Below are 26,540 nucleotides of genomic sequence, written 5' to 3'. Positions count from 1 at the left end.
TACAATTAAAACAGAGATCACCTCATGTTGACTTAATGGTTAGCACTGTCCCCTTGGACTTCCAGGGTCAGGGTCCAATTCCCACCTCTGGTCCTCCTATTGAAAGACTTGCAGATTAGGCTAACTGGTGTTCCCAAATTGCCATGCCAAGACCAGCACCTGATCCAGGATGTACCCCGCCTTGTGCCCTGAGGAAAGGATTTGTACCCAAGCTTGCAATCTGATATAGACAGAGGATTAGAAGAATTTAAGGACTAATGATTTACACCAAGGTCTGTGAGCCATAAGTTGCGTTCGGGTGATATAAATAAGGGTCGTGTGAATTTTGTTAACACGTTGCTGTGTGTAATCAACAAAAAATTTTAAGGTGAGAAAGAATACTCATGGTTTTTTATGTGACAAAATCAAGAGATGGAATGTGTTCTTTTTCATAATAATGTACATCTCTTGAATAATTTACAAAAAAATTTACATACCTATTCTTTTTAAACCTATGTTTATTTTTATGCTTATTTATTTACTTTTTAGTGGCATTCATTGGGGGATAGCAAAAGAAGAATTTCATTGTACAGTGGGAAACATGTTGCTTTTATTGTGCATATGACAATAAAACAGGAAACTTGAATTTCAAATAAGTGAGATTTATAATGTTTCAGGAAATTATTAAATTGTAATGAATTTTGTTTATGTATGTACGTTTACGTGATGTGATTTTTTAAAATTTATTTCTCCACTCAAGTCAGAGCACACACTGAGAGTCCATCTATCACCAGCAGAGGTGAATCCACCTGCTGTCCTAAGAGTATAATTAATTCAGTCCCACACACAAGCTGACAACTGCATTCATCTGCAAAGTAGATTGGTCCGACTCAAAGCAGAAGACAATTCACTAAACATATTATTAATGATGTGCATACAAAGACACAGGACAAATCCATGTTTAAGAAAATATTTCTATATTTATTTCCTAGTTTTAAAGATATTTTACAAATTATCATTCAGTCCACCACACAATCACACATTATTGCATGAGCTGTTGGGGAAACAAACACAAAACCATATAATACACTTAACTGAAAATAATAAATAAATCTAAAAAGAAAAAGGAAAAAAGAAAACAAAAAAAAAACAATAAAAGGAGAAAAGAAGAAAATAAATGTAAAAAAAAGTTAACAGACATGAACAACCTTACATGCCAATACATTATGCTAAGTTTTACATGAGAGTAACTTGTAATTTGAGTAATTTGTTTGGTGGGCAGTTGACCCTGTATGACCCTTAACATCAGCTGTCATTGTTATGATCCTAAAATAAATGATAGGTTTTAAACCCCAAAAAAAGCTATTAAAAAAAAAAATCAACACACAAATCCAACAGCTTTATATACACATATATACAGTATAAGCAGAACTGACATGCATACAATAATGCTGATGAAAATCACAGTTCAACTTTTACAGCATATCAAGCACCAAACATGCACAACACTTTTTATACAACCCGGATGGGTCAAGTAAAATATAAGTCTCTTACAAAGAGAAGGATTTTCTTCTGAACAAAATATTTCCTACCTTTTAAATGACACATTTGAACAGCTATGTTTAATTTAATTAATGTTCAGTGTCATCATCAGCATGCTGCAACAGATTCAATCTAATGTGAACAGATTTTCTGGAAAACCACCAGATAGCTCCCTCCCCTCAAAGTTTTACATTAGAATAAACAAAAGGTATAAAACTGTGAAATAAAATTGTACAACAAGGTGGTAAATAAATAAACACAGAATGGCAAGTTAAAATTTTCAAAAGTGATGAACTGAAATATTTGAACATAGGTCAAGAAAATAACAAATTAAACATTAATATGCATAAATGTCCTTTTATTCATGCAACATATTTAAAAAATATTAAATTGAATAATGTTACCCAATGGCAACAAGCTTTGGTTATGCTTTTTAAGGTGCATAAAATCCCCCAAACATACCCAAGTAATACTAAACAAAGAGGAATATTTGAGTATGTGATTACCAATTATATCCTGAAAAAAACAACAACATTCTGACCATCCTCTGTGTAGTAAACCAAAACAGCATTAATCTTGATTAAGAGAAAATCATTGCATGATTTTGATTTGAAAAAAAAAAAATAATAATAATAAAACAGTGATTGAAATAAAAACCAAGCAGCAATAATCAAAAAAGTCAATTTGATTGGCCCAAATCTCTTAAAATACTTCTTCTCTATAAGCTCATCGACAGCAGCCCTTCCCCATATATTGAAAAAACTGCATGCGTATCAGCCTGGTCCTAATAAGTCATATAATGGCAGATTCAGTGGTATTGTTACATAAATATCACATTGTTGTTCAATTATATCATATCATTTTGTGAAGGCCAGGGATTCATATTCCTAATCTAATCAAACCATAATCCCACTACAATGATCAGTGGAAAATCACCCCCTTCTTAACTAAATAACTATTACCACAGTAACACCAGAGCCCAGACTCCGGCCTGTCACACACAGATATACGGGAATCCACTATTCTAATTCAGAAGAAAAAAGAAGTCACTAACAATAAAAAATTATAGTATAAACTGAAAGCAATAAATATAATTTTCAAAGACTTAACATAAAAGTAATAAAAACAATATTCAAGTGAACGTTGATGAGGCCATGGTCAGTCTGACCTCTGTCTGCATAGTAACACAAGTGCACAAGCTTCAAAACTCCCTGTGTTAGTCAATTTCAATACGTCGCCTGTTCAAGAACAAACACACCAACCCCATCTACTTAAGACTGAAAAGCATTTGACTCGAGTGCAACCTTTATTTATGTCTTCCCAGACTGGAGGTCGTTCTTTAATCCATTGTGGAAAACTCACTCTTCACTCCACTGAGGGGTTGCTGGCTTTTACCCCCGCCCGGCCAATCTGAAGCCATGGAAGTTTGGCGCAGTTCTTAAAAAGCTGCTCAATGGCAATGTGGCGGACATGGAGTTGAGATGCCAAAGAGTCCTTCTCCTGCACAGCCACTGAAAGCTCTTCAAACACCACTGCGAGAAAAAATGAAAGAAAAAGCTAAGCATTAATCTGATGGTTTGAATACAAATGTCATTTAACCAGATGACAAAAATTATCATTAGGGAAGTATACAAGAATGCATTTTTAACCTTATTGTATCCTCAACTTGCCAATTATGGCACAATCTCAGAAGAGATCACAAGAACTGGTGGTATGAAAGGAAGAGCAAGCTAATCTAGAATCCTCCTGAAGGATCAGATAATGTTCTATATTTATCACTGATTTCTGATCATCATTTGATTAGAATTGGACATAGATTAGAGGCAAAAAGTGAAAAGAGTGTAAAAAATGAGAACAGGTTTAAGAAACCCAGGCAAACACACCACTGGTTTTCACAAATGGAGCAGGGGTAGCTCAAGGCTCTGGACACTACTTATAGGAAAGTCATAGGTCTTAAAAGTGACCGATAGAGGGTTACAGTGGGACCTCGGCGTATAAATTTAATCTGTTCTGAAGCGAGTTAAGGGAAAATTTAATATTGTGAAACAAATTTTTCTAATATTACCAATTTCCAACACTATAGTAATTTTTTTTGCATATAAAAACAATTATAACATTTAAAAAAAGACATGTAAATGAAGTAAAATATGAAATAAATAGACATTAAACCTTACTTAACCTTTATTTATAATTTCTCTTGGCACCGGCTGCTTTTACAACAAAGCTAAAAGTGGCTCTGTTCTAGAGAGGTCTAGAGAGAGCTGATTGACCGAGCTCTCTCAGAGGGGAGGGATGAGAGGTACTTAGTGCTCCCACATTAATCACCGCTCTACAGCCAATCAGGGGGGGTCTGTAAGCTCGCGCACGCGAAAGGAGCGGCTAGAGCTTTCCTCCGAGTGCGTCACTCCGCCCCTAACGGTGCGTGAGCAGTTCGAAAAGATGCAGTCGGCTGGCGTCACGCGGTTCGGAGAAAACACGTGATGGTCTTCTGCCCTCCTGGCTAAATGGTAGTAGTTGCCTTAATGTGGGATCCTCTATTTGCAGAGGCAAATTTCTTTCAAAATTTAAGTTCTTAAGGCAAAAACTCATGAGGCAGGGCGTTTTCATATGCTGAGGTACCATTGCATTCATTTTTTTGTTTGGCAAGTGTATTAAAGTTTAATCTTTTACCGTCAGATAGCACTGTTGCAATTCCCACAGGATTTGGGAAACTGAAAGTTTTTTTTGCACACACACTACAACAAACTCATTATGTGTGAATTTCTTTCTACGACTAATTGTTATTTTGCATGCACACTTTTATGGCAAACACAAATTTGATAAAATCTGACATCAGTTTTCATAATTGATTATAAGAAGCTGTGCAGTGCATTAGCTCAAGATTAACATTAAAATTGAAAAATGTGGTGCTACGTAACCTTACCTTGAATCTGCAGCAAGAGTTTTGAGTTCAGTTGACGAAGCTCTTCCATACTCATTTTTACTACTGCAAAAAAAAAAGAATAAAAATCAGGTTAAAGCACAGAAGCACGGAAGCACCAACTAACCTTCTCTTTTTAATGTCTATGTTACATTACAATTACAGACTATGAAATTCTCTTTAGCTAAGAAAGCATGAGGGAAACACAGCAACTCAGTCTTTGACCTTGAGACACTCTTTTCACCAAGCATGGATTTCATGACCTTGGTAGTAAGACAGTTTGTCACTTTCATGCCGGCAAATAAATTTTAGGCATGAAAGACAACAGAATGTGGGCACACAAAATGAGAAATCCTTGGACTGTCACATTAAAAGTGAGTCACACAGACACAAACATCTGGAAAAAAAGGAAAGGCATGTCTCCTACGTCATACTGATGCTTTATGAGTTTTATTGATAGAAACTTTGTCAGAAACATTACTAATTTTTTTTTATCTGTATTGAAAAAACATAAAAACAAAACCACTTCACTCCTCAGGAGTACTCACATTCCTCTCGGCTGTGGCGTGTGTGTCTCTCTTCCTGTTCTCCTCCTACTCCCTGGTGTTGCATTGTGCGCTTTTGTTCATTCCTCCACAGCTGCCCAGAGTCCTGCAGAATATCCAGATCCTCTGTTTCACCTGGACATGTGGCTTCAGCCCAGCGTGGAGCATATCGGGGCACCTGAGCACACGATTGGGCCGCTATCTTTCTGTCGCCCTGTGGTGTGTGAAACAGAAGCTGGTGTTTGGAGCCAGAGTCTCTGTTTTGGGCGTACTGCACAATGCGGCTGATCTGCTGACTCAGTGCTCGCTTCACACCCTCGTAGGTACTGTGTGAGGCCTTGGCATGTGAGACCTTCTGGTTGGCAATGAGATGGTACTTCTCAAAGCAGTCCCTGTGCCCACGCAAAGATGTAGAGTGCAGCAGAGTGGCAGTGGACACTCCTGTGATGCAGAAAGACAAGTTTAATCTTTATTTAAACTTCATAAAACATTTTTTTTATTAAATTCTGGGACTTTTGATAGTGACCATTTATTCTGTCCATGCCCTGTCCAAAAACATGTTCTGAAAAAGAAAACAATCCGCTATAGTAAAATGTCATCGTCATAAAAAAGCTAATAGCCTAAAGCAAACAAAAGTACAAATTTTGCACATACTGCAAAGTTTCTTAATCTATACGTAGTGTCTAACTGCATATGTAGAAAACAAGTATGCAAATAAAACAGTCTTATACACGCCATGTTACTGCACCATGCATATTTAAGCCTCTAGAGAGAAGGAGACTTGCAGAGAGCCGATTAAGGGGTAGGTGGCGCTCTCCTTCAGTGGATATTTTTAGTGCAAGCTCATAAATATCTGTCAATAAATATTTTCTCACTAAGTTTCCAAAAATCATAAATGTCGTGTTTCTGTAGAGTATAATCAGAGACATTTCATTCATCATGCATTCATCTCATTATTATCTAGACACGTTTTTCTCACACATACACAATTTTTTTATTAAATAAAAAAAAAACAATTCTTTCATTTTTGTGAAGCTGCTTTGAAACAATGACCATTGTTAAAAGCACTATATAAATAAAATTGAATTAAATTGAATATAATCACGACAATTAAACACAAACACACAAACTTGTAATGTGCAAACAGAAAACAATGGAGATGTATAAGGCAGGAACCTCCTTACTATAACAAAATAGGAGCAGTCCAAACACTGAGCATAATTAGAGGTTCCACATAACTCAAATCTGACTACCATTAACTTTTTTCCTAATAGTTTATAGTTTTTTTCAGTCAGCACCCAAAAAAAATATCCCAGATCTAAAAATCATCTGACCACAGGAATAACACGAAAAGCATAAAAATGAGAAGGTACTATGTTTATATGTGACCTCATTATTTCCAATGAACCTTTTATGCTCTAATCTCTAAGAAGGATTATAGAGAATTACACCCACATAAAAAACATGCAAGGGCAGCAAAATAAATTACCAAACATAAATACACTGCATTTTAATTATGTATAATTCTGAAATGGGTTAGACAACTAAAATACTTGTAGATGAGAAAAACCCAAAACATTTAGTATCATCTTTCTGATAAACTTATTTGCTCTTTTTCATAGCAATGTTATATATAAAAAAAGGAAGTGACATTTTAGAACACTGGTGTGGTGGATCTGTAGAGAAAAGACCTGAAAAGACCTTTAACCACACGCAAACAAAGGAGAAAAGATTTAACACTGTGGGCAGAGAGGGTTAAGACAAATACATAACCTGCCTCATAATCAACTAATAATTTTTTATTAAATTACATATGGGAATTAATTGGATTGGAATCCAACAAACTAACATTTTGCTATTAAATTTCGTCTCATAAATAGTAGTACCAACACAGTTAATATTGGCAATGATTAAGTTAATGTTGTAGCTTGATAAATTACTGATAAAAATCATATTATCGGCCATAAAATAAAGAAATTAGAACAAACTCATTTTAAATGTCCACGACTGGCACAAGTTTGGGCATGCACTTTGTGCATACAGGAGCTTAATACCTGAAAGTCAGCTTTCATTTTCTGTGCATGTACTTACATGCTGTATAGACCACAACAAGTAACACACAGCTGTGTCAGGAAGAGAAAAGGCGAGGGTGACGCACAAGACCTGATTGTGTTAGAAAAATTAAGTTTCTAAAACCACAAAGAAGTTTAAGCTTTTGAAATGTTTTCCCAGGTGATTCTGCAGTTAAAACTACTACCTGCACATTGTGGGTTTTTTTTCTCTTCAATATGTTTATGACTGGGGAGCACTTATAATATTATAAACTTATAAAATTTTATAATATATGTTTTCATGTTTTCAAATATGAAACATTAAATTGTGTGGCACTATCTTGTGTTAATATTAAAGAAACAACTAATTATTATTGCCCAAAGGCACAGTGAAACAAAAAAAAACGTGTCAGGTTAATCAATAGTACCTCAGAATCAGGGGTATCAAGAGTAGGAGACAGGCACTCGAGTAGTACTTCTTATATTATATTATAATTTAATTCTAATAATTATAATTAACTATTTTGACTTTATATTAGATTACATGATTATGTTACAGACCAGGGGTGTCCAACTCATTTTAGGGTGAGGGCCGGATGAAAAGAAATGTGACCATGTGCGGGCCGAATTAGTTTTTTTGTTTTTTTAATCATCATCAGATATATTATATCCACAAACGTCACACGATGAAGTAAGGTCAAAGAAAACATGACATAACACATTTGAGAGGAACACTGTCATTTGGAAACAGACTGATGCTGCTTCAACAACACAGACCTAATGCTAAAACTATAATGAAATGAGTTATACAATTGCAATTCTGGTTGCACCAAGATCCAAGTCACACTGCACAAACATTCTATTGTATATACGGTTGTAACATATATTATAGTGCAATTATCTTGTCAAACATTTAATGGATAAATTCGCAAGGACGTTCCTAAAAAAGCACAAAGGACAATTGAGGGACAGGGAGAATAATAATTAATTAGTTAAATTAAAACTAGTTTCAGTAATTAACCATATCACTGATCGGATTTGCTACCGAAAATGCATACGATGAACAAAATGTTTGAATAAATGAACTATAAAACAGACAAACGTAGGGGAAAATTAAACTTCTGTTATGGTATTATACTGTCATGTTGCTCACTGAGGCACCCACACACAGAGCAACCTAACTTTATCCCAGTTAAACAACAGAGCACTTGAGGGTTAAGGCACTTGATCAAGAGGCCAGCAGTGGCAGCTTGGCAGTGCTGAGATGTGAACTAACAACTGTCCAATCAGTGATTCAATATAACCACAGGGCTGGCAATGCCCCATCTGTGCACTTTTACCCCTGGTGTTTTCAGTACAGCTTAAAAGAAAAATACAACATTGAATCCTTGACCCAGTTGTTGAACGTGGAAGGTGGTATTTGTGTATGTGTGTGTGTGTGTGTGTGTGTGTGTGTGTGTGTGTGTGTGTGTATGTATAGGCAAGAGTGTAAATAAGAGGGTCAGGTCACCATTGATCGTCAAAAACAGCAACTCTGTGCTAAAAATAAAGTGCAACAGCTGAGCAAACAAGCATGCAGACGAACACACACGCTGATGTGATCCATTACATGCAGCAATGCTGTGTACAGTGTAGAGTACATGTTTCTCCTGAAATTTAACTCCTTTCTAATCAATCCTGGAAACAATACAACAATGCCCTAAAAATGCATACATGAGCATTTATTGTCAGGGTGCATTATCGTGCTGGAATAAGTCACTGCCATCAGGGAATACTGTACTCATGAATGCGTGTTTGGTTGACACTCAAAATTCATGGGGGTTACATTCCTATAGCACCCGCGAGTTGTGAAAAACCAAAAGCTTGGATGTGGTAAAAAAAATTTATTTATTTTTTAAGTCTATAAATGGGTATTTTTAATAAATCCTAAATATGACCCCCAAAATTCTTTCATTTCATTTCAAACTCTGAATGTAAAGGTAAACCTGTATAGTGTACAGTACTGGAGGGCTGCAACTAACGATTATTTTGATAATCGATTAGTTGGGCGGTTAGGTTTTATCCGATTCTTTAATTTTCTTCTTTAATTTGATATTTCGCTTATAACTATTAAAAAAAAAATCAGGGTATTATTTATGAATAAAAAAACCTTAAAAAAAAACAAGCCACATAAAGAGTTTAATAATTTTTAATTTGGACATTTTAAACCTTAAATGAAATGTAGTATATAATATATACTGTACATTGTATTACCATTGTATTACCAGTGTATTACCATTTCTCTCAAACATTGTTTACAAATCAGTCTAAATTTGTGATAGTGAGCACCATCCCACCATCCCACCTCACAGGTGTGCCACATCAAGATGCTGATCTGATCATGAGTAGTGCACAGGTGTACCTTATACTGCCCACAATAAAAGGCCGCCCTGGAATGTTTGAGAGAAATGGTAATATTGTGTAACTGAAATGAATTTTAGATCTTTAAGTCCATCTCATGAAAAATCGGAGCAGAAACAAAGGTGTTGCGTTTATATTTTTGTTGAGTGTATATAGTTTAAAAAATACACTGATATATTCAGTTGATAAGCTAAAATAATGTAATTTTGTATAATAAAATGATGTATGCATAAGTAAAACCACAGTAAATTACAAGTTAACTTTGTAGTGGACTATAAAAAAAACTGTAGAATTGCAAAAACCTAATAGTCACAAATATACTGTTATTTGGATTCGCGGAAAACCACAACAATCACTAAATGTAATATTCTACTGTTATTCGCACCGTTTAAATTAAGCTAATCTTAAGTAGAGACATTTAACTAATCACTATTGCTCATGAGGTGATTGCGCAATGTGATGCTAGCGAGTAGCACGTGAACAGATCTAGCGCGAAGTTAGCAAACAGTTTAAACTAAAAGCACTTCAACTTTTACACGATAAAGAGATACAGTTTTTACTGACCCTGCTGACGTTTTGCCACCCGTAACACCAACATGTTTTCTTTTTAAGTGTTCGTGCATGACATGACGTGCTCACAAAATGCCCTCAGTGTTCCCTCTTGATGAAAACCAAAATAGAAGCAGACACATCAGCAATCGTTTACCCAAAATCGTTTACCCAAAATCCCATATGATTATGGGTAATCTTTGTTTTTTTTAACCCTGTACTGAGCATTTAATCACGACAATCTGGATGAACTACAACCAAAAACTCTTGTAAAAATTCCTTCATAAAAATTCGCTCCCCGAATATTCCCTAAAACTCAGCAAGTGTCACTTTGTCTTTAAAATTAAGTCAATTCACCAGTGGAAAACAATACTGTCAAGTGCATTTGCAAAACCTGCCATGCTCTATGATGTAACTGGCCCTCATGCCCCACTCTGCCTTTGTGTATGTGCATAAACCTGTTATAATTATTTGCTCTACGTGGTTGGAATATGCAAACATACCCCCCAAATACGGGTAGAGTTATGTTGTTAAGTCAGTTAAGTCTGAAAAGCCTGAAAAGTTTTCAGCCCTAAAAGTAAGCATCTCTTACAGAGTGATTTTTACTCTCTGGAGCCACAGAAGGCGATTTAGAGAAAAATAATACATATTGAGGTCATGGTTTACTACATTGATTGCTTGAAATGTTACTATTCATTTTAACATTTTGGTGATTTTTTTGGGGGGTATGCACGAAATACCAAGATCTCCTTAATGGATCTGTTAAGATGCTCTGACGAACAACAATGCCTTGACCAGCAAAAGCCTGTACATAACGGTAAGAAAAAAAAATAAAATAAATGATCGTAACTTGAAGATTGTTTAGCCCAACTCAACCTGAGAATACAGAGATATAATTTTTGGTCCACATGGCCCACCCAACTGGATCCCATACGTACGTTAAATACAGCTATTTTTTTATTTTTTCATTTCTAATAGTAAACCCCTGTTATTACTATTAAACCCTGTTATTACTGTTATTGAATAAAGTTAATTAATTGAACCTGTGAGAAAGATATGCAAAATGTTTTTGACAAACAACTGTAAACAAACATTATGAATTTCCTCAGCACTCAAGCCTTGAACACAAATATATATATTTTTTAATTCCAGAATAAATCATAAGATTTTTGTGACAATTTGATTTTTTTTTTTTAGCAGAAACATACACTCACTTGTAATGTAAGGGACTAAAAGCATATGTGAAATAGGAAACCATTACTCTTACCAAAGAGTAAATGAAGTGCAAAATTTGACACACAGTTCTAGTTTGTTCATGGACAGTAATTTTTTATTTTTATTGGTGAACTATGTTACTGCAGCATATAAGGATAGTGAAAAAAACTTTGTTATGAAAATAAAAAACGTAATAAAATAAACGTAATAAATGTATTGTTTTGTTGTTTTGTGTTGTTTAAAATTTTTTAGCCTGCTCTGGTAAAGTCTTTTTGACATTTGAGAAAATACTCAAATGTCTACTCAGAAACTGCTGATGAGGGAATTACTATTTACTATTTATTATTACTAGTTATAACACGTCATGAGGAACTTAATTTGGTTTGTGGACGCTCCATAACAATAAATGTAACTAGAAATTGATACATCATTATTAAACAAACAAACAAAAAACAAAAACCCATTAGCAAAATGCTGTGGTACAGTATAAGGAGAATAAAACACTTCAGAGTGTGTAGTTATTGTACATATACACACAGCGTGGGTGAAAATAAACTAGGCAATATTTAATGGCTATAGAACTTGCATCACTGGAGTCATGATGAAAGCAGTCTCTAAATAGACAATAGTAAATAAGATTTAATATTTTCTGCGTCGATATTACAGATATTAGCCGCGAGAGGCAGCACATGCAACGTAAACAAAGATGGTCGCCTATTTGACTGTTCAGGTGCGAGCTGAGTTTGCGGCACGCTACAAAGTGTGGAATTCCATTGTTTTTCCTGAAGAGATGGTGGTGTACAGAGAAAGGGAGCAATGCAACACTATGTCCAAAAACAATAAAAATTTGTCATGCAAAGCTGATGACCATAGGCTTGGTGAAGAAGTGGCATCCACTTTGAAACTGTGCCTAGTTACTTTTCATCCACCCGGGGTGTGTGTGTGTGTGTGTGTGTGTGTGTGTGTGTGTGTGTGTGTGTGCGTGTGTGTGTGTGCGCATATATATATAAAATCATAGGAAAATAATCACAGTTTTGAAGGTGTGTCATATATATATATATATATATATATATATATATATATATATATATGACACACCTTCAAAACTGTGATTATTTTCCTATGATTTTTTTCTATAACACAGGCCAAAGCAATTTCTACCTAATAACTATAATGTGAAATCAGTTAAAAACCATCAATCAGCAAAGTTTGTAAAATCATGAAAAGTTCATGCCACTAACATTACAAAGAAAGAATATTTCTCTCACACACATAGATACACATACCGTCTGAAGTACTGTTTCAGTACCCCAGGTCCCTGAAAAGTTATGTTAAGCAGACATTCAGTCTAGCTGGCATTGAATATGATGTGCTTCTACGCAAGCACACATTCCACAGCTCTTAGGTAATAGGGTTAAAGACTACTACTGAGACGTCTCCCACAAACACTTACCCCTTAAGCTGACTACTGGACAGAAACACTAAGTGCAGTCTTGCTGGTTCAAAAGAGACTAACCAAATTGTTCCTAATGCTTGTCTAAGCAATAAAACTGAACTGTCTGGCTGTGCAGTAAGACGATTGCTCGAGTACCAAACACATTACAGCTGTAAGCGGAAATAGCTGAAGTGCACAACAACACAGCACAGCAGCAAATAATCAAAAATAGCTGCATTTTTTAAAATACTGACAACCAGGGACAATGCCTACAGTACATATATCCTAGCAGAACTTCAAAACACAACATTGCATGGTCCATCTTTTCCAGGGCGGAGGTATGTACTCATTGTGATGAGTACATACCTCCGCCCTGGAAAAGATGGACCATGCAATCTTATGTTAGAATACAATGCTCACCAGTTAGACAAATTACAGGAGCACAGCTAATGACTAGCAAATAAAAATTAAAGTAGAGAAAAATGATTTTACCAACAGCCTTTCTTTAATATTATTTGGCACACCTGAAAGCACCATATATGGCAACCCAAGTGTACAGTCGTGGCCAATAGGCCTGTCGCGATAGTCGATAAATCGATTAATCGCACGATAAAAAAAAAATGACCTCGATAATTTTTCCGGCCGCAATAATTTCATTTGCATACTTGTTTGTTATCTGCGACTGAATGACAACTCTCGTTTCCTTAGCGTAGGAGAAGCGAACCCTCTTGTCAGTTGCATTGTCTTTTGTGTGGGGAGGCGGCGCTTGTCAGTCACATGGACTTTGTGTGGGAAGGCGGGAGTGCTTGAGGCGACTGCAGAGAAGAGCAAAAAGACGAGACGCAAGTTGTGACATGGAATTGGTTTCAAAGCCAAACGCGACAGCTGCCGTGTGGGAGCACTTCGGATTCAAACCGAATGACCGTGGTGAACCACTTAACCTGAGCGAGCCGGTATGTCGCATTTGTTGTAAAACAGTATCGACTAAAACCAGTAACACAACAAACATGCACATGCACCTAAAACACAATCATCCATTGCAGTTTTCCCAGATGGGAAAAAAAAAAAGCTACAACAGCTTCGTCTTCTCGACAGTGCACCATAACTGGGGCATTTAGTCGACAAACAAAGTACAAACAGGACAGTGCAAAATGGTGTGCACTCACCGACAGTGTAGTTCGCTTGATTGCTAAAGAGATGCTGCCCTTTAGTATCGTCGAAAAGCCGGCATTTCGACGAATGCTGCAAACATTTGACAGCCAGTATGAATTGCCTGGGAGAACATACGCGTCACAAACGGCAATTCCACAACTGTACAACAGCATTAAAGATGACATACTAAACGAGATCAAAGACATCCAATTTTTCTCTGCCACTACGGATATGTGGTCAAGTTCAAACATGACCCCCTATATGAGCTTGACTATACACTATATAAGTGCTGACTGGAGCCTGCACTCCAAGTGTTTAGAGACCAGATATGTCCCAGATAACCATACTGCTGACACCCTTGGAGAAAACCTGAAGTCTGCTGTAGCAGATTGGGGACTGGATGAGCACAAACTAGTTTGCATCACTACAGATAATGGTGCTAACATTGTTGCTGCAATAAGGGATCTTGGCTGGCCATGGCTCAATTGCTTTGGTCACAACCTCCATCTCGCTGTGTCCCATGGTCTGGACAGCAACAAAGATCAGACAGCGCGTGCCATAGGACTCTGTAAAGGTTTGGTCAACACATTCAACCTGAGCTGGCTTAAGAGGAGAGACCTGAGGAAGGCACAGAGTGAGGCTAATCTCCCCCAACACAGTCTAATACTGGTGAGTGGTGTTTAATTCATAGATAAAATATTTATACAATATGCTCATTTCGGTTCATTTTCCCGACCGACAACCGCCGCTCGTTATCTGATTTTTATCCATTAATATTATAAGATTATAATATTGAATTGGCATTAAGTAAAAAATAAAATTGACACGTGTCTGTGATCCGTTAAAAATAAAAATCACGGGTTTATTTTAACGTGCAAACGAAACATGCAGAAGAGATCAACAACAGAAGTTACAGAACCTGGATTCACATAAAATTCACGCACCTGCAGCATTTCTGACAGTGACAAAAGAAAAAAAACAATAAAATAATACAAATAAAAAACATAAGATAGGCCTACAATAAATATATTTTATTAACTTAAATAATTAACAAATTATGATGACAAAAAGAAAACACTGAATCAATTTGAAGCTTTGAAAGAAAAAAGCATTTTTTTCATCAAATAAAAATAGCAGGCCTACCTTAATCCACAGCTTGGATTATATATATATATAATTACCATGCAGCACAAAAACAAAAAAGCAAAAAAAAACTTTTACCATAGTATTATAATCGGTCAAAATGTTTACTTTCGTTTAACGGTTAAATGGTCAATATGAGGATTACTAAAAATAATGGACATGTAAAAAGAAGTTATTTTATTCAAGAATGTTGATAGACAAACTAATGAACAAGAACAATATTATCTTTCACACAGGATGTTGTCACACGATGGGGCACTAAGCAGAAGATGGTAGAGAGGGTGCTGGAGCAACTCCCAGCCATAAGACGTGTCCTGGTTGAAGACAAAAAACATAGCCACCTCAACCCAACCTGGCAGGATGTTGCTGTGTTGGAGTCTATCAACGCAGCAATGAAACCACTGGCTGACTTCACAGACATCATCTCAGGAGAAAAATACGTTACGGTGTCCTCGGTTAAGCCTGTGTTGGAACTGAATAAAGACGACCTTCTCTCTCCAGGCCCTGATGACACTGCACTGACAGCCAGTATTAAACAAAACATGTGCAGGGTACTGACTGAAAAATACAGCTCACCTGCAATCAATGTCCTACTTAGAAAGGCCACCATCTTGGATCCAAGGTATCGTGGCAGCATGGAGGAGGCAGGTGCATTGGATGATGTCAAACATCAGCTTGTGCAAGAGCTACTGGACTTAGGACCAGAAGAAAGTGGAGAAGGTACAAGTGGTGAGAGCTGCAGCAAAGCCACTGGAGGAAACGAGGATGAACCTACTGCTGCCGCACTCACCAAGAAGAAGAGGCTGAGTGACCTTCTTCAAAACAGAAGAGCTCGTAATCTCAGTCAGGCCCAGGCTGCATTTCCAAAAAGAGTGCTGGCTGATGCAGAGCTGACTAAGTTCCTCCAAGAGGATGCAATTGATGCATCTTGTGATCCCTTGGTGTGGTGGCATGACAATCAAAGAAGATATCCTTTGATGGCCAAGTTGGCCCAAAAATACATGTGCATTTGTGCTACAAGCACCAGCTCTGAGAGAATGTTTAGCACAGCTGGCAACATTGCTACTCCTGAGAGATCCTGCCTTAAGCCACACAAAGTCAACATGTTGGTATTTCTTGCACGGAATCTGCCATAAAATCACTATCTCTCTCTCTCATCATTGGTGTACATAGACTGCAATTCACTTTTTTTTGCTGGAGAAATTATTTTTCAAAAGTTTTTTGCATATGGCTTGAGGCTTTTTGTTTGTTTGTTTACAAAGGTCTTAACAGGCAGTTTTGCCTGTTATGGAATGCATGTTGAGCCTATTGTTTAATATTTTTTGAAGTGCAATTTTGTTTACATCCATTTTATTTATTGTTTTTGGTATTTATTCAAGTGCATTTTTTGTTAACAGAGACTGAGAGTCCATTGCTTTTATTGTTTTTGGTTGTTTTGTTCATTGTTATTGTGGATATTTAAAATGTTTTCCATTTTCAGTGTTAAATAGTCTAAAAATAAACGTTTTTGAATTTTGAAAGGCGTATGTGCATTATTATGCCATTATCATTATTCTAGATGAAAATGGTCTCAGATCGACAATATTATCGTTTATCGCGATAATTTCTTGGACAATTTATTGTCCAGCAAAATTTGTTATCGTGACAGGCCTAGTGGCCAAAAGTTTTGAGAATGACATAAATATTAGTTTTCACAAAGTTTGCTGCTAAACTGCTTTTAGATCTTTGTTTCAGTTGTTCGTGTGATATAATTACAAGCACTTCATACGTTTCAAAGGCTTTTATCGACAATTACATGACATTTATGCAAAGAGTCAGTAATTGCAGTGTTGGCCCTTCTTTTTTAGGACCTCTGCAATTTGACTGGGTATGCTCTCAATCAACTTTTGAGCCAAGTCCTAACTGATAGCAACCCATTCTTTTATAATCACTTCTTTGTTTGTCAAAATTAGTGGGTTTTTGTTTGTCCACCCGCCTCTTGAGGATTGACCACACGTTCTTAATGGGATTAAGATCTTAACAGGAGTTTCCAGAATTTCAACGTTTTGGTTCCCGAGCCACTTAGTTATCACTTTTGCCTTATGGCACGGTGCTCCCTCATGCTGGAAAATGTATTGTTCTTCACCAAACTGTTGTTGGATTGTTGGAAGAAGTTGCTGTTGGAGGGTGTTTTGGTACCATTCTTTATTCATGGTCAAATCCAATTCAAATGCAAGACACATAGTAGGGGGGCAGGTATACACGGGCCTGTGCTGTTGCTGCCATGTCAAACAAAGCCGCAAGGAAACAGGTAGCATAAAAGTCAGGGTGGATGTGAATGCTGTGCAGCTCTGCCTGGACCATAATGTCATGCTGTACACTATAGCAGTGACTGTGCTATAGCAGTGGACTGTCTTACCCTGAAGTGAATCGCACTCACACAGAGCGCATTATTTTTTGTTTGCATTTACAGCACAATGTTTTTTTTGTCTGAGTGCTTCACTTGTTGCATGTCAATCAAGAATGTTTTTTTGCTTAGCCAGTCTTCTCGCATTCACCTAAGAAAATTCTCATTTCTTCCTTCCCTGCTTTTTGTTACACATACAGTGGGTGCAGGATGCAAAAAGCACAACAATTTCTTTCTTTAATTAATTAGTCTCTAAATAATTAGTTCTTCAACTACCTTTTCAGTCCTTTTCAGTCACTCTGTAAGGTGAATGGCTTTGTAATAGGAGATGAAAGCATGGTGAAAGATAAGACTTGCCTTGTGTCCGTATCTCCATCCCAAAATAACAAAATAGGGTGTGGGTCATGGCAAAGAGTATTACTTGATATGTGACAAACGTCTAAGCCTACACAAGAAAAAGGTTTTGCTAACTATGTTGTAAAAAAAACTACCCAGGGTTGAAGCTTGTAGAGGACCTGATGAACCATAGACTGGATGCATGCAGCACTGTTTTTATTCTAATAGAAACATACTCTCAAAAAAACAAAATGCTCATCATACAATGTAACTTGAGCAAATATGACTGGCTTAACAAGACAACCTCACTTTCTCAATTCCTGGCAGGACAACAAGGCTGTTAGTGTCACTGTGTGTGCCAGCAGTGTCAGTTTGCCTTTTCAAAGTACCAAACCACATAAGAGATATGGATTTTCTGGATCAAAATGGTTCACTATTATCAGACGACTGTATTATCCTTTCAGCTAAGAAGAAGATGAAGAACATCCAAAGTTGGGCTGGGCGATATGGCAAAAATGTAATCTTGATAATTTTTACCCATATTGAACGGTAACGATATATATATTTCGATATAAGCTGTTAATGCTGCCAGCTTTAAAAGAGTATCCCAACAATGACTGAAGCCACAAAAATTAATGGGTTCATTAAATTACATTTTAAAGTATAGTTTATTAACAAAAACAGATGACAGATTTGGCCTTAAAAATTAAGAGACTATAGGCACATGCTCAGAATCTTTACAAGGCAAACATTTTTATTAAAAAAAAAAAAAAAACTTGTTTGTGATGATAAGAAGTATTTTGTGATGATAAATTACAATGTTTTGAGATTTTCAAACAATAATGAGAAACAACATTTAGCAAAACATTAACAAAACTGTCTTTTTATCCCACAATTCAGAGTAGAATAAAGGCTATTTCACACTGCCCCAATAAACTGACATAATGGCTTAAGCATGCAATGACAACAAAAATGGAATGAATTATGAGAAATTATCACGTTATTATTGTAGAACAGATGCATTACTCACTTTTTAAAAACATTAACGTCACGTAACATGCGTAATATATATTCATATTTATTAAATAGCGTCAAGCAGGTCTAGACGATCATTTTTTAATTTATATCTTCCCCTACAGCGCACAACCACACGCAAGTTGGTGTTTGTTAGGGCATTGTGAACACAACAGCATTTTCTAAATTATGCAGTCAAACGTAACAGCCTTAAATGCTGTGAAATCGTAGGATATGTTATAAATCCTTATATGCTGTTTTAGCACTGAAAACTTTAACTTTAGTAGATGCTTAACTTACCAATGGCTAGATGTAGCCGTCTTGTTCTACTGTGCTTAGGAGCATCATATCTTTTGCTAGAAAGTTAGAAACGGCCCTGGTTATATCCTTGCTCCTTTTGGAACACCTTTCATAAGGTGGAATGGCCACGAAAGACGACACAACCGATTTCTGCTTTCGTACAGCCCCACTGCTAGCCCTGCTAGTAGTAGCATTTTCATGCCCGCATTTTCATGCTTTCAGTGTGGTCGTTTGGGTGATGCTTTTTTAGGTGATGAAATAGGTTGGTTGTGTTGCCAGTCTTGGTTTTCACAAGCCGACGACATATTTTACAGATCGTTTTAATCTGTGCCTCGTCATTTTTCAGATAGCCAAACCACTTCCATATAACGGAATTCGTGCTACCTTTTTTGTCAACTATTTCAACATCTTTGGAGAATAACTCGAGGTTAGATTTACTTTCGACGCTGCTTCCACTCATTGTATTTGTTGTCCTGGTGTCAAGTTTGCTTCGCAAAAGTGCGGTAGGAAATTAACTTTGACTTGCACGGCACACGCAAGCTGCACGCTGATTGATTGTTGTCTTATTGTTCTGCTGTGCGATTGGCTCTTAGATTAATCCATATTGAGCAAAAAATCACGATTTGATATGATATCGATTATCGGCCCAGTCCTACTCCAAGGTCATTCCTTTAAGCAAATCTGTACCTTTTAATTAAATGAGTTTTTGTATGAAAATATAATAAAAATCAAGTTCAAAGAAGATATGGCGGTTTGCTGGTCTGAAGCATTTAGACGCGTATTACCAATGCCAAGAGTTACCTCTCAGACTCTACAGGCATACCTAAACATGTTAAATGTTAAATGACCGTACAATTAGAAAAACACTGTATCGTTTGTTGGGATGGGTTGCCAAGAAAAAGCACCTGTATCTGAACAAAGCACAAGAACACAGAAGAGACCAAAGTGGAGTTGTTTGGCCTTAATAACCACACCATGTTTGTGGAAAACTAAACAGAATTTTAGCAAAAACACCTGATATCCACTGTCAAGCATGGCAGTCGAGAGATGATGATTTGGGCTTGTTTTTTTAGCCACAGGACCTGGGCAGCTTGCAGCCAATAAAATCACCATAAACTCCTCTGTATACCAGAGTATCCTAGAGGCAAACGTGAGGCCATCTGTTCGACAGCTGAAGCTTGATTGAAATTGGGTCATGCAACAGGACAATAAACGAAAGCACACCAGTAAATCTGCTAAAGGTGTATGTACAGGTTAATGAATCATGGAAAGGTGCTTAGTATTGCCCACGTGTTTTTTTTCTTTATGGCTTCATTTTTGTATACACAGAATTAAAAGAGGGGTTTACTAACTTTTGAATGTTACTGTACAAAAAATATATTGTGCCAAAGTGAATGTTGGAGGAAGGACATTCACAGACAAGTACAAAAGTGGCTATAAAGACTGGCTGGAGGACCTGGCATAGGAACTTTGTAAACCAACAACGAGAGGTGTTCCTTAAACAACAGTACTAGAGGGAGCCACATCTGAGCATGACTGTGACGAATCCTTCCAGGAGAGAAGGGTCTGCAGGGAGTGTGTGCTGCCAAGGTGTGGCACTCGCGCCAGTGACACCATCTATAGCAGCAGACAGTGCAACAAGGCTGTACATATGGAGTGCTTTGGCAAGCATCTTCAGTGACATAATATTGATAACTTACAATATTTGTATACTCTAAACAAACTGTTTTATTAAAAGAGCAAATCATTTTAGCTAAGTCAGTTGAATAGTCTCGTATATAAATGTTCATTCCACCATTTTAAAACCTCTACTGCATTTCTCAGATACATTTCCTGATTGGGCTGTTTGTATGTAATATGGCTTTGTACAATATGCACAGACTTGGCCCTGAAATCACTTTAGGTAAAACACCATACATTAATAGTTTAGTGTTGATACTTGATCAAAATGAATTAAAATGCACTCATGACATACTTAAATTACAAATTTAACAATGGTTAATAATACCATTTGAGATGGATAAAGGTAACAGTAACCTCTATAGCTATCCAGAAGCTTCTCCCTTTGCCCAACAATAGTAACAGATATAATGTAAGAGTTTAAACAATGATCTAACGTTTAAAGGGAATGTGCTACAGGATGTCCTGTGCACAACAAGCTGCCAGTTTATTCTTGGTAGTCTCTCATTAGATGGATACTGACAGAATAAAATACCATGACAGCACTTTATATTATTTTAAAAATACTAACTCAGGTGTTTGTAAACTTTTTGTCGCCCAACCACTTACTATCGTAGGCAGTACCATTAGAAGGTATGCTAGAAAAGCGTACAATTAATTTTCATTTCAATACATGCAGCTTTAAACAATGCAACATAGTGAGCTGGTTTGATGCCGTCCGGTAAAAGGGGTGTTCCTGTTACCACCCAAAAGTGTATTATTTTCCTATAATAATACGGCCTGTCATGTGCTATTCAAACTTTCAAAGAAAACATTTTTAAAGTTTCCTGTTTTGGCCACAGTACGCACCAAAGCTCAGCCAAACATTAGGCACTTTGGTTTCTCCTCCTCATTTATAGTACATTTGCTCTTGTAAATCCATGTTTAGTAAATGTTTCAGCATAGTTTTGTTTTTGGTTTCATAAGACTGCAAACCCCTATCAATTGTACAACAGCAGGGATGTATAATCTCACATCTGAAGCATTTAAATGCCTGCAACAGTTAAAAAATGCTAAAGCTGCATATGAAATAAAAATAAAGGAGTTTTTTTTCATAAGTCAATGTGGCCAAACAGTGGCATTGTTTTATCATTTACTTTCAGTGGCATAGCCTAAAACAGACAAAATAGCGACAGTTCCCTTTTTTTCTCAAACAGAACGGTCTTTTCAGTACCAAATTTGCCAAACATGGACACTTACCCTCTATGCTCAGCTCAAAGCAGACATGACAAAAGGATAGAGTTCCAGTGTCTGTGTCCAGCTTACAGATGGTGCAGATGTTGTCATCATTTAAGTCTATATTCACAAATTGCTCCTCTTCAACCATTGCACCTGAAGAGAAATAAATAAACAAATAAACAAACATCGGGTCCAAATGCATCTTATGCACACACTTTGCATCTCAGAAACAGCTCATACAGTCCCCTCCAAAAGTACTGAAAAGGCAGGGCCAATTGTTTTGTTATTGCTATACACTGAAGGCATTTGCGTTTAATCAAAAGATGAACATAGGGTGATAGAGCAGATTTTCAGCTTTCATTTTAAGGTGTTAAACAACCCACAACTGAGTTCCTTTAAGTCTGGTCCACCTTTGGGGTGCATGGACTGCCTCTAGTGGAGTGCAAAAGGCATTGTGGATTTTATTATTTTTTAAATCCAAAATAAACTATGACAATTTTTAAAAATAAATTATTTTAAGTGTTTACTATCTCAGTGGATTTTTTCTTTTGCCTTAAAACCACATCTGTACAGCCCAAGTTTCAACGCCGTTCTCTAGATTCTCTGGGATCCACGGCTCCTGCTGTGCTGACTGTTGTAGTTTTACAAAATACACTATTGCAGGGCATAAGGTTGTGCATTTTGTCATGTTCTCAATGTATTTCCCCTTTTTGATAATAATAGGTTTCACAACCTGTCAGAGTTCCACATCCTCACTCACCCAAAGCTCCGGCTATTGCAAATTTGCCTGAACAAAACGTTTTGGAAACCACAGACATGGCACCTTTTAGGACAGACCAAATTATTTTTAAATGAGAAAAAAAATATTGGAACAGCTAACTTTAAAATAAATCAAAATAATAAATATATATATTTGGTTGCATATCTACTACTTGCAATAACTGCAACAAACTGGTGCCCTAATGACATCACAGAAGTTTTGCATTCTGTGGTCCTTTTTGTAACACCTTCTTTTAGGTATTGTTCATTTTGGGGCTTTCTCTTCTTTCAGTCTCCTCTTCAGGAGTGAAATCTATGCTCACTTAGGTAAAAGACTGCTGACTGAAATGGCCAGTCAAAAACCTTCCACTTTCTTCCCCTGATGGAAGTCCTTTGTTATGTTTGTGTATTATGAGTCATTGTCTTGCTGCATGATGGAGCTTCTCCCAATTAAACTGGACATATTTCTCTGTAAATTGACAGAATGGTTTCAAAAAATGAAAAACAATATTCATGGGTTACATCGACAATAAACAAATATGAAGCCATTGCTTAACTGCTAAATATCTAATGGTTAGGAAAGTGGCAGTTTGTTTCTTTTTCAAAGCATTCCAGATTTTTTTAATCAGCTATGTGCAATGTGTGTGCTATGACATAAATATGACTGATTTTCCCTTTTGTTTCCTCCTATTGTCAGCTCTGTAGTGTTCATGCCTGTTAAATGACTGTTCTTTTTAATACAAAATACCCTGAGCTAAAGCCAAAAGAGACAATAAACAATTAATAACTAACAGGCCACTACTGGGCAATTTTATTTTACCTTAAAATGAATAAATCTGACACAAATTGTGTACATTTTCTGCCAGGGATTGGCAAATCAGCAGACAATCAATATATAGTCTGTGTCTATGCAAACTGTTTTACTGATTTACTGATATCTTTTACTTGCCTGGACAAGTAAGATCCACAATCAGAAAGTAAGGCAGGAAACCTTATTCCAACATTTGCCTAACAAAACCTTTTATTTGGTAGAAAGGTTTAACATAGTGCCCTTCCCAGTAGTGTAACACGTCAGTGCCGTAACTTTAGCACAAACTCCAAAACCCTAATGCCTGTTGCACTAAACACACCAGCTGAGGTGTTGGTAATCTGTTTCCAGAATGACATTACAAGCTGATTAATATTTAAAAGCAGTCAAAACTAAACCTTTTTATGTAATAAACAAGTAACATGGCATTTCTGCAGTTTCCTTTCTACTCTATCTAGCTGGAACCTACTGATAATTACAGATCCAATCAATTAGAGATGGAGGGAAAAGATCTATGCAGTTACGAATAGTGAATCTTTTGTGTGGCGATTCACATATCACCACACTGACTCAAAAATCAATTTTAAAAAATGGTCGGCCATGAACAGTGATCAGCCAATCAGCCTCAGATATAAATGCTTAATTTATATTATCAAAAATCAAGCCATGATAAATGTCTCCAATCTGGTTGAGTAAATTAGTCTCAAACCCACTCATTACACACACTTACACAAGTCTCAAAATGCAGCTAGCGTTATTAGTCAAAAATCGCATGCGTTACAAGCCTCACGTGCCCACAACCACTCAAGCTGCGCACTCACTTTTTAGTTTTGAGACTTTAGAAGCATTTGAGGTGTAAAACATCACCATTTTTTTTATAATTCTGCAGATGGTACACTCTGAACTTTTAACACATTTTAATCCTGTGTGGTAGGAGTGAAATATTTGCTTGTTTGTTTAGAAATAATTATTATGGTGGATAACAGAGATATGTGCTGTTCAGTAATGATAAAACTGTATGAACTGTATGATGTAATTTGAAAATATAAAACATTTGTTTTTTGCTGCATTTTGTTTTTTAAGTAAGAAAACTACTGTTATAAGGAACAAACTACATTTAATTACACATTTAAACCTTTTTCAAAGTTTAAAATTGTAATAAAATCGTGTGAAAATTCATTTTAAATCAGAATATTTATAAAATCGAGATACTTATAGAATCACAATTTTAATGGAATTGGCACCTAGGTATTGTGATAATATTGTATGGGAGGTGATTCGGATTTTAGGATTTGGGCCACCTGAAACATGAGCCAAGAAAGGTCAACCAAAACACTAGTACCGAATGCATCTGTGATATATGACATTTTAAGAATTCTTGTCCATGCACTGAATAAAGTGACATGTGAGAACAAACCACAAACAGTACAAAAACAAACAACAGAAATACAGACAAAGCATCTGTCGCAATAGCTACAATGACAAATGAGTTTATCTTCTTGCTCGTGTGTCTCAGGAGATATCTCTAAAAACTTGTCTGATTTTTAGCTTTTATGGTAAAAGATAAATCAAATAAGGCATGTTTATTAAATTTAATTAAAGTTAGCAGCAAGTGACAGCTGTAACCTGAGCACACAAATATCATGAGAGTGGATCTAACAGCTAACTGATTTAATAAACCAGTTTCAACAAGCTGTTTCGACATTATGGCCAGGATTTAACTGTTCATTTATTAATCATTTTTGGTACATTATCGTTAGATAATGGGAGCAAGCCTAGAAAATATTCTGCTGATGTGATAACATCGATTTGATACAGATTTAGAAATACTAGCGGCTAACCAAAACGCCACTAGAGCACTAAAAACATCATGTTAACAGACAAAAGCTATCTACAGGGCTAAACTAACTTGTTAGCTAGCGCCGTTTCGCCGCTATGGGGACGGACACTTGTTCGTGACCGTTATTTAGCGCTGTTCACCTGAACTAAACGACGGAAAGAAGTCATTTCTGAGCAGCATTTCCTCCAAATACATCTTTCAAACACAGGAAAGAGAAGCGAATACTACCTTATTCGACGTTGTCAAGAAAATCCTCGAGACAAACTGAGAAGAAACTGAAAAGATGTAAACAGTTATTCAGCTGAAAACCCACGCGCTCTCGTCTGAGCCCCAGGGATGTTATTGAAGAGCGGCTGAAAGAGCAGGGGTTGCCAGGTTTGTGTCAATAACGAAATGGAAACTTCAAGAACCCTGTCTGAATAATGAATGAATGTAATTCTGATCCTGATATATAAAAAATGCGCTTATTATGCACGTCTTAAACGTAAAAAAGAAAGTGATCGCAAAATAAAGTCTCGGTGGTGGATCAAAGGCACAAGGGTAAAAACTATGGACTTTGCACCCCTCGCTCCAAGTGCAGCACCGCTGACGAAAGGGGGCAGTTTCCGTTTACGGAAAGTACGGAATGAGCCATTGTCTCGTCGCCGAGGGTGAAGCTTTCGAAACGAAACACAAACGTCTATCTGAACTCACTGTGTTCGGCTGAACTTGTTAATGTTGCTAATATGTAATCCTTATGATGGTGTAGACTACAAACAACTGCATTTATCCTGAATAATAGACATTTCCGGGCTTTTAATTGGTTGTAAACAGCCCGAGGATGTACATGGTACAGTCCACACTTTTGCTCCATGAACATGCAGTAGCTGTTTACTTTTACCACATTGTAAACACGTTCATTAATTGTATTTAAAGTACATCTCGAAAGCCATTACTGTAAAATGTATCAACTGAAACTGTGTTGTAAATTGTTCCTCTGCTCACAAGTTGATTGGGGAACCCCAGTGGGGACTTTCTCTAGGGAAAATTCTGTTCCAGTGTTTCCTAAATGAACAGACAGAAAGGCTGTCATGTAGGGAAGAAGTCTCTATACTCCAAGACTACAAGGCAGGATTAAAAAGCCAGATAAAACTTTGCATATTTATATTTACATTTAGGCATTTGTCACTTACAAAAAGTGCTTTAAAGTTTCCGTCTTTAGATAGATATTTACACTGGATTACTTAGTTACTAACTACTGTAGTCAACACAGTTGGGAAAGGGATTTT

General features: G+C 36.6%; 1 protein-coding gene across 1 annotated transcript; it reads right to left on the bottom strand.

Annotated features, from left to right (window-relative positions):
• Nucleotides 1-937: 937 nt before the first annotated feature.
• On the bottom strand, nucleotides 938-25,786 carry c17h21orf91 (chromosome 17 C21orf91 homolog). The gene is made up of 5 exons (XM_053476236.1): nucleotides 25,501-25,786; nucleotides 21,887-22,018; nucleotides 4,990-5,427; nucleotides 4,445-4,507; nucleotides 938-3,053 (listed from the first exon to the last, which is right to left on the bottom strand). Exons 2-5 carry the CDS (start codon nucleotides 22,011-22,013, stop codon nucleotides 2,887-2,889), a joined length of 795 nt encoding a protein of 264 aa, XP_053332211.1. The 5' UTR covers nucleotides 22,014-22,018; nucleotides 25,501-25,786; the 3' UTR covers nucleotides 938-2,886.
• Between the last annotated feature and the right edge of the window lie 754 nt (nucleotides 25,787-26,540).

Source organism: Clarias gariepinus, chromosome 17 (assembly GCF_024256425.1).
Source record: "Clarias gariepinus isolate MV-2021 ecotype Netherlands chromosome 17, CGAR_prim_01v2, whole genome shotgun sequence".
Classification (NCBI taxonomy): domain Eukaryota; kingdom Metazoa; phylum Chordata; class Actinopteri; order Siluriformes; family Clariidae; genus Clarias; species Clarias gariepinus.
This window is presented reverse-complemented; position numbering and strand designations above follow the sequence as displayed.

Excerpts from the sequence above, each read along its gene's own strand:
- c17h21orf91 (XM_053476236.1), bottom strand. The coding sequence starts at position 22,013 with ATGGTTGAAGAGGAGCAATTTGTGAATATAGACTTAAATGATGACAAC. Across the intron at positions 5,428-21,886 it reads CTTTGAGCTGAGCATAGAGG|GAGTGTCCACTGCCACTCTG; the intron begins GTAAGTGTCCAT and ends TCTGCATCACAG. Across the intron at positions 4,508-4,989 it reads ACGCCACAGCCGAGAGGAAT|TAGTAAAAATGAGTATGGAA; the intron begins GTGAGTACTCCT and ends TTTTTTTTGCAG.